The 9,702-nt window shown below is 38.5% G+C and overlaps 1 protein-coding gene across 2 annotated transcripts in view; it reads left to right on the top strand.

Annotated features, from left to right (window-relative positions):
- Positions 1–1,375: 1,375 nt before the first annotated feature.
- The window catches only part of LOC124711923 (deoxyribose-phosphate aldolase), a 202,971-nt gene continuing 194,644 nt past the window's right edge, over positions 1,376–9,702 (top strand). For both annotated transcript variants that reach the window (XR_007005542.1, XM_047242180.1), the window contains exon 1: positions 1,376–1,527. Coding sequence is in view for 1 of the 2 variants with exons in the window: in XM_047242180.1 (XP_047098136.1) it covers positions 1,383–1,527 (145 nt within the window). In the remaining variant the exon portion in view is untranslated. The remainder of the gene's footprint in view (positions 1,528–9,702) is intronic.

Raw genomic sequence — 9,702 nt, 5'->3', positions numbered from 1 at the left:
TGGAAGATATTCAGAATTTCCTTGAGGTAGTCTTTGATCATGTCACGGTGGCAGACTGACCCAAGTGCACACATTACATTGAAAATCTGTAAGAAAGAAATGACTTTCTGAACGAAAGTATCTGAGAAAATTTAGTCGAAAGCTCTGTCACTGCTTCAAATGACTACTTGGATAATGAGTGTTCAGAGCAAGACAATGAAACAGCAGTAAATAACACTGAACGTTGTGTTTCTTGTTCATTTCCCTTCACAAATCAGTCCTTTCCTCTTTCTTCTATACCCCCCAAAAATCTACACTGGCTTGTATATAGGTGTTACTTGTGGCGAAGAAAACACATTTTTATACTTTCTAATATGAGCTTAGAACTAAAATGCAGAGCTAAGGAATGCTTAAATGTTCACTAATCAAAACTGAAATGGATTTATAATCCAACAGTTGGATAGTAATATTCTATTTGACTGAATCACACAAGAATATATTAACTTTGGGGTGGCTACTGTTACACTACAGTATCTTGTGAAAAATTTCGTGACGTATAGTTTTGCAACCTGTATATTTAAAAAAAAGTCATAGCGCGTTTCTGGCTATGTTTATCCAATGTGCTGTCTGACGATTTAGATTATTATATAATTTTCAAATGGGCGCCTTAATGTATTGTTCTTCCATGTTTCAGACAATACTACTTCATGGCATAGTCTGCTGGGTAGGGCTCGCGCCGGCCGAAGGCTTCCGAACTGTGCACAGTGAGGCCACCCAGGAGGGAAATGTGTAGGAAAGGTCGGGGAAAGACCATCTAAACTTGCCCCTCCAGTCATCACTTCCGTCGTTCCCTAGTATAACTACCTATATGAAATGTAATGGTGTTCCCACACTTCCTTATTTCGTATTTGGAATTCTTTGTGTGCTTTGAAACTTGATGATTTCTGAATCTGCATATTTTATTGACGATTTCATAGTGACACAGACAGTAATTCGATAAATTTTCGAGGTGTGTACAATAAATATTTTCAGAGAGCAAATGATAACTGCAGCGTATCTAGTTTACCTTTCACATCTGCAGGAGTATCTAAATTAAATTTGAAATCTGTAGGAGGAAACAATAGTCCGTACCACTTTGCGCGCAACTGACGTAACAAATGTGCGTGACGATCGGCGTTTCAGCGTCGTTAATTCGTAATGGGTCGCCAGACTTTAATGGCATAAGAAAGAGTGTGTTTGAGATCTCGCTATAGCTTTAATTCAGTAGCACATAATACCTAAAGGAAATAGTGGATCGTATGTCTGCTAAAGATATATTACACTGGCGCCAGCGAAGATAGTATGCTTATTTACAATACGTCATACGGAAATATCTAATGCATCAGAGAATCGACACTCATTCTATGTCAAACGTTCGCCGTGCACGCGATATGGATTCGTTGGGGCACAGTAGAATAGATAACTTAAGATCAGAATGGGAGGAAAGAAACGCGTTTCTTCTACCTTTCTCAATTATTGGAGATGCCCCAAATCTTGGTTGTCACTTAGGTGAGCAAAACAATTTTATTGTGGCTTAATGACAAGGATGTGTGAAGATATGACAGGTCTATCCTGGAACATTACTAAATAATCATAACTGCACTGTATTTGATCGAAGTATAAGTAAGCCCCTAAATAAAAAAGGAAGATGCTTACATTCGAAAAAAGGAATTATAGTCTTACAGTATGACGTGGAAATAATCCTGTTCCCCCGCTCGGAGTAGCCGCGCGGTGTTGGGCGCATTGCCACGGTTCGCGCGGCTACCCCCCGTCGGATGTTCGAGTCCTCAGCATTGGGTGTAATTTCAGCTCCCCGCGAGTGGAGTCAATATAATTTTATCCTTATTTGAACAGTCATAGCGTCCATGTAGAATAATAGCTTTTAAAAAATAATCAGTTCATGTTAATGTCACGCATGTATTTAAAATGCAATGTTTTATTTCCAGTAACATTGTTTAAAACACCTATGCGGCCAAGAATATTGAAACACTGTTGTGTTCAAACAAACATTCAGACTGACTATACTTCTGTCATTGCTTTCTATTTGTCTGTTTCTCACTGTTTAATTTTCAGTATCAGGAGACAGTTGTCCCAGCAGTGCCTCAGTAGTCCGCATGTATTTCACTATTCCTGATATATTTGTCCCGAGAATATTCAGCAACTTTGTTGATATTTAAAAAGTTTCTAACACCATTTAGTAACCTGCCTCAGTTCTACATTTTTTTTAATTTAATTGTAAGTGAAGTATAAAAATAAATATTGATTACTTTCCAAAATCTAATGAACACTAAAACATCAAAGGTATTATTGTAATTTGATTTTTTTTATATGAAACTGTTCCAGATGCTGTCTGACCAACTAAATTTTAATTTTACATTGTTACTCTAAATCATTTACAGTAAATTCAGGGACAGCCCCTTTGAGAAGTTCGCAGTCAATTTTTTTGACCATCTCCTATTGCCTGACTTTTGATCCATCTCTAATGGCCTTCAAATCTACATAACATTGAAACCTAATCTTTCTTCCTTGTAATAAATTGGAATCTTTCACAGCTGAAATAGCAATTTTCAGCTGAAATTTTAAGAGCATTTGTCCAATGACTTTTGCTTAAAGGATAGATTAGCATTATTACACAACAAAGGAAAACTAATATTAAGCTTCTGTTAAGTTTGGAAGGTAGGAGATGAGGTACTGGCAGAAGTAAAGCTCTGAGGACGGGGCGTGAGTCTTGCTTGGGTAGCTCAGTTGGTAGAGCACTTGCCCGTGAAAGGCAAAGGTCCAGAGTTCGAGTCTCGGTCCGGCACACAGTTTTAATCTGCCAGGAAAGTTTCATATCAACGCACACTCCGCTGCAGAGTGAAAATCTCATTCTGGAAACATCCCCCAGGCTGTGGTTAAGCCATGTCTCCGCAATATCCTTTCTTTCAAAAGTGCTGGTTCTGCAAGATTCGCAGGAGAGCTTCTGTGAAGTTTGGAAGGTAGGACACGAGGTACTGGCAAAAGTAAAGCTGTGAGGATGGGGCATGAGTCGTGCTTGGGTAGCTCAGTTGGTAGAGCACTTGCCCGCGAAAGGCAAAGGCCCCGAGTTCGAGTCTCGGTCCGGCACACAGTTTTAATCTGCCAGGAAAGTTTCATATCAGCACACACTCCGCTGCAGAGTGAAAATATTATTCTGGAATATTAATTCTCCTTCAGTTCAGTTAGTAACCTTTAATACTGCTCTGCCTTCACGAAGTTTTGAAGTCTCCATTAAAATATTTATCATTCTCTCATTGCAGTCGATTTGTTATCTTAATGTGACTGCAAAATAGGAGGCTGTTCATTCTGTGTTGACTACACATTACTGAGAAAAATCATTTCTGTTCTGGCACTTGGGTCCACTGTAGTAAACTATTATTCTATGATTGTATCCTTTATATATATTGGAATATATGAAGCTTGCTTTTCAGCAGCTGTTGAGCAGATTCAATATGACTGTTATGCCTTTGCAGCATTTGCTCGTAGGTTAGTGGAATCAACTAGGTAAATATCATATGTCAGAAAAATATTTCAATATTTTGATATCTTAGTTGGAGAAATTTATGAACTGACATTCTTCATCCTTTCCCTTTCTTGGTGGCGAGGCCAAGAATTAAAAGCTTCATATTTAATCCTTGAAATTTGGGGCATGCAGTCATGCAAACTCCAGCTTTTACAGTGACATTTGAAGGACCTGTCTTCTGGCTGTCCACAGAGTGAATGGCAGGAAAATACATGGGTAAAATATCTGAAAAACATTGAGTTTGCATGACTATTCATCCCAAATTTTCATTTATTATTCATTATGTTGTGAAAAGCTTAAAATAAGCAACATTGTCTTTTTCTAACTTTTTACAGTAAATACAAATTTATTTTTGTACGTATTGCTTAGCTTTGCTACATCACAACTGGTGTCTGATAACATGTCTTTCACAGCACTATCAGTAGATGTTTGTCTATTACACTTATATTTCTGTACTAGCAAAGAAGTTGACTACATAGTTATGTAAAATAACCTCAAATGCAAAAGATGCAAATTTCCAAGATCTCACTTTAAAAACCAAAGAGTTTCTTAGTAAGGCAAATGACTACACTAGTGTACATAGTAAAATACTGGTATGTAACAGGCCCACTGTCCTTCACCATATGGATACCACACAAAGGACTGAGGCATACATAAATACTTCAGCTAATTGAAAGCATTGTGTACAGTATGTTTAATTCAGCAATGAAACAACTTGGTATGTAAATTACACTTAATACTGTCTGTTTTGTTATGACTCTGCGAGCACCTTCTTGAAGTCTAAATCCAGATGATACTAGAAGGACCAATGTACAAAAACTCCCAGGTTTTATTGCATCTAACACTCATTTGGGATGAATACTTTTTAAACAACATTAAGTCCCCATTTTAAAATTCAGAATCCCCCCCCCAAGTCAAAATACTGCTTATTCTGAGCCAGATTGAGTTTCCAGAAATTTTTCCGTTTCACTCCTGTTGACGATTATTATGTGATAGTGTAACTGACAGAAAGAGTTTGCACTCAGCATGCTGTGAAATGTGCACTGTTGTGAGACTTCCTGGCAGATTAAATTTGTGTGCCAAATTGGAACTCGAAACTGGGGACTAGCTTTTTTCGGGCAATACTCTTAACCGAGTGAGCTATCTAGGTATGACTTGCAGCATGTCCTCATAGCTTGACTTCTCCCCATCTCTCTTGTTGTTGTTGCTGTCATCAGGATTTCCTTCCAGTGAGCTGGGTAGGAACTTGGTGAACGAAATGCCTCCACTGATTTCTGTCCTGGTATAGTTTTTCCCTCTCCACTACATCCCATGTTATTCCTCTCCTCTTGAGATCTTCCTTAACCTGGTCTGTCCATCTCTTTTTAGGCCACCCAATTGGTCTTCTTCCTGGCACCTCCATCTCCAAATACTGGTGTGGAGTTGGAGTCGGGTGTATTTGCTTCACATGACCAAACCACACCAATCTCAAAGTGCCCATCCTCTCCTCTGTAGTCAATGTCACCTACAGGTATCTCCTTACATCCCATGTTATTCCTCTCCTCTTGAGATCTTCCTTAACCTGGTCTGTCCATCTCTTTTTAGGCCACCCAATTGGTCTTCTTCCTGGCACCTCCATCTCCAAATACTGGTGTGGAGTTGGAGTCGGGTGTATTTGCTTCACATGACCAAACCACACCAATCTCAAAGTGCCCATCCTCTCCTCTGTAGTCAATGTCACCTACAGGTATCTCCTTACATCCCATGTTATTCCTCTCCTCTTGAGATCTTCCTTAACCTGGTCTGTCCATCTCTTTTTAGGCCACCCAATTGGTCTTCTTCCTGGCACCTCCATCTCCAAATACTGGTGTGGAGTTGGAGTCGGGTGTATTTGCTTCACATGACCAAACCACACCAATCTCAAAGTGCCCATCCTCTCCTCTGTAGTCAATGTCACCTACAGGTATCTCCTTACATAATTATTCCTGACTCTGTCTCTCATAGGTTTTGGTAGAGCTGATCTAAGGAACTTCATTTCACATGCTTGTATTTGACTTTATTGTCTCTTATTTATGACACAGGCCTCTAGACTATACATCATGATCAGCAGGAGATAAGTTTTATACATGGTCTGTTTGGCTCTTAGAGGGACTTCCTTGTCCAAGGCTAGATTTTGTACCTGGTGGAAGAAGCTAGATCCTTTTGTTATTCTGTTTAAGACTTCTAGCTTGGAACTTCCATCATGTGATATGATGCTACCCAGGTAATTGAAGCTTTTCACATATTCAACCTTCTCCCCCTCCAGAATGATATTACAGGGTGTGGGTGTCCTGCTCATCTTCATTGCCACTGTCTTGTTCCTACTCTCAGTTAACTTGACTTTTTAAAATGTTGTGTTCCAGTAATCTAGTATCCTTTGAATTTCCATTTCCGTCTCTCCCCAAATGGCGATGTCATCAGCAAAAGCAAAAGCATTGAGATCTTCATTTTCTTCTTCCTTGATTTCTTTCATGATTGTGTCCATAAGTGTAATGAAGACTCCTACTTATGTTCTCACGACGACTGTACAGCATCTGGACTTTTTTAATTAATGAATCAGGAACATTGTTTTCTCAAGTGTTCCCATCTTTTATCCCTTGGTACACTGTCATATGCTTGTTACAAATGCACGAATACTACTATCAAGTCCTTTCTTTTTTTCCAATACTTCTCCATTAACTGATGGAGGGAGAAAATGAGATATATTGTTCCCCTATTACTTCTGAACCCATGCTGCTGTTCCTCTAATTGCTGTTCTAGAATTTTCAACTATCTATGACCTTTTCCATTTTCTTAAGGCAGTGTGATAACAGTGTGATTCTTTGGCAGTTGGTGCATTTCTTTCTACTACCTTTCTTGAACAGTAGTATTATAATTCCTTTTTTCCATTCATCTGGCACTTTGTTTTCTTTCCATTTCACCCCCAGCACCCACTGTAACCATTGTATTCCATGGATTCCTGTGGCTTTAATCATATCCACTGTCAGCTCATCTACTCCAGCCGCCTTCCCACTTTTCATCTGTCTCACGGAATTCTCAGTTTCTAACCAAGAGATTGGATCCTGCTCCTCCTCTAATTCAGTGACTTTGGTGTCACTTTGTTGTGAACCTTCCCCATTCAGTAAGATTTCAAAATAATTCTTCATCTCTTCTCTGATACCTTCCATGCCCCTGATAATATGCCAATCCTTTGATTCAATCACTTTTATGTCTTCTCCATCAGATCTTTTACTTTTCAATAACCCATATAGCAGTTTTTGGTTCCCTTTGCTAGCCTACTCTAGTTTCTGGGTGAATATTTCCCAACTTTTCTCCTTTTCTTCTTTCACAATTCTCTTTGCTTGGAGTTTCTTTTGTCAGTAATCCTTCTCCACTGTTGTCACCTTGTGTTCATCTTTTGGCACGAGCCCCTGGTTCTGATTTCTTTTTTCAAACTCCATATTTTTCTTTGCCATATTACATTTTTTAAATTGCGTCTTTTACCATATCATTCCACCAACTAGTTTCTTTGTCTTTCACTTTACTCTTTGTTTTGCTGCATATCTCCACAGCACTGTTAACTGTTGTTAACTGTTAACTATTGATGTTTTAAATAGGTTCCACCCTTCCTCTACACTACTGCTTTCAGTTTGTGGCAATTTTTGTGCTACTAGATTTTGGAAACTTTTCATATTTTCTTCTTCTTTCAACTTCCACTCCTTAATTTTTGGCATTCTTCATACAGTATTCAAACTCTTCATCTTATAATTTAGATCAGCCACTAGTTACCTGTGGTCACTGTCTAAGTACTCACTTGGTATGACTTTAGAGTCCCTTACTTTTCCTCCAATTAATTTGTCTGTTAATATATAGTCTATAACTGTCTTAGATTTGCCACCCCAGCCATATCTAATAATCTTATGGCTATCTTGTTTCTTGAAAAATGTATTCTTCACTAACAGATGATTCCTTATGCACAGATTTAGAATTTCTTCACCTTCAACATTTTGTCTTCCGTATCCAAAAGGGCCCATCACCACCTCATATCCATTTCTATCCATGCCAATCTGAGCATTCAGATCCCCAATTATCATAATATTATCTTCTCTTACTTGGTCTTCCAGTTCTTCAAGGACTTTTGTTTTTTCTTCCTCACTGCACCCTTGCTGAGGTGTGTACACTTGGAGTACAGCAAAACTATTCTTTTTAAAATTCACTCTTGCTCTAATTATCCTTTCACTTAACAAAGCTCATATCAGTAACTGGGTCAATGTCTTTGCGAAACACAAATCCCATTCCATTTTTTGCCTCTCTGTTGTGACCCTGCCAGTATAATTTGTACCCACCTCTCAGTAATTTAGAGTTTTTTCCCTTCCATGTGGTATCACTCAATCCAAGGATATGAATCTTTCTCCTCTTCATCATGTATCCAATCTTGTGAGTCTTTCCTGTCAAGGTTATTACATTTAATGTTCCCACTCTCAACTTGTTTTTGCATTTTTGTTGGGTTCTGAACTGTGCCCAAAATAGAGTATTCGGTCTTTTTATGAAGGCTATATGTTCATTCATTACCAAGCTGCCCATAGGAGCTGGTCTAATACCCTGGGCAAGGATTTTGTTGCCAATTCCCAACACACAAACATGACAGCAGTATAATGCTAGTCAGCTCTCCCCAGTCATCTTAAGCATGCCTCTTCCACCTGATGCACAGCATAGTCACAAGATTAGTTTACCACTTGGCTGTGGAAAATTAAAACCAATGATGACTTGCTGAGCCTATGTTCAGTCTACCATGACAGAGCTGTGGTAGTACACCTGTGAGAACACAGTCGTGCTATGTTGCAGGTTTTGTACATCTATACTTGATTCTAAACACATCAGTAGCAAAAAAGAAAACATCATTTTCATGTGACATGTGTAAGCTGCCACAGAAATAACTGTGCCTGGTAGAGTAGGCATTTGCATACTGCACAATAATATGAGAAACTGCAGAGAAGGAGATTACCTTGGTGCAGCCCTAAGCTGCTAAAAGTTAATTCCATCAGTCAATTTGAGGATTGTTTTGGGAGGTTTTCCACATTCATCTAGTCATATATTGGCCCTGAGAAATGCATTTAGTTCACCTGCAGTTGTGCCAATTGACACAAAAAATAGAAATCATGCAACTAATCGAAGTAATCCATTATGGGAACAGATGTGAAGTTTTTAAGCAAACAAAGTGTTATAGAAGAAATCACAGTTGAATAAGCCTCCTTAAAAGTTTATGCCGTTTCTCCAATGCAAGGGGTATTGATGTAGCATTTTTGTTGACAGCCAGCAGGATTTTTGTAACCTTTCTGCTTAGTTTTTCTTTTTCAGATATTTAGTTTCAACCCAAGGGTGCATGGATAAATTATTTTTGTGTATATTTTCTTGCTTTATTTCATAGCTTGTTGGGTTTAATCATATGGGGGTGTATTTTCATGTCATTGAATCAAAAATTGCCATCCATATTCATATTAATACCATAAAAAGCTATACTTTGCATATACTATTGAAATATGCTTATTGTTTAGCTACCAAAGTAGTCTACCTTAAGAATACTAAATAGATAACTATCCATGTTTTGAGACAGAATATTGTCAAGAATACTGTCAAATAGTTCTTGTTATAGAGGTATTACATGTTTGCAAATTTGCTGAATCAGTTGCATCAAATCTAGTAAGCTTTAAATCATGTCCAGTCTTGGATGACCACACCATGATTATAAAGTAGGAATGTTCACCTCACTTTCATGGCAAAGGACCACATAAATTGCAACTACCTTTGAAGTCTTTGGTTGGCAATATTTGATACAGGCACCTCCTTTGTACATGCATCTTTGGAGGATGGTTAGTCAGTCTGAACATATTTAGGATTATTATACAAAATTTTATTTTGAATTATCAGCCACACCTTTCAAACACTTTCCCAGCTCCACTTCTTATATCTGTGCAGTGCCTATTATGACCTGTTTCAGCAGTATCACACCACCCTTTCCTCCTTTAGTGGTAAACCTAGCTATACAAGCCACCCAGGCAACCAATAAGAAACATGTTATGTGTGCGGTTGCTGGCTGCATCATGGATGGCAGAGGGTAGGTACACACATTCTTGTGCTTGAGTCTT

Source organism: Schistocerca piceifrons, chromosome 8 (assembly GCF_021461385.2).
Source record: "Schistocerca piceifrons isolate TAMUIC-IGC-003096 chromosome 8, iqSchPice1.1, whole genome shotgun sequence".
NCBI lineage: Eukaryota > Metazoa > Arthropoda > Insecta > Orthoptera > Acrididae > Schistocerca > Schistocerca piceifrons.
This window is presented reverse-complemented; position numbering and strand designations above follow the sequence as displayed.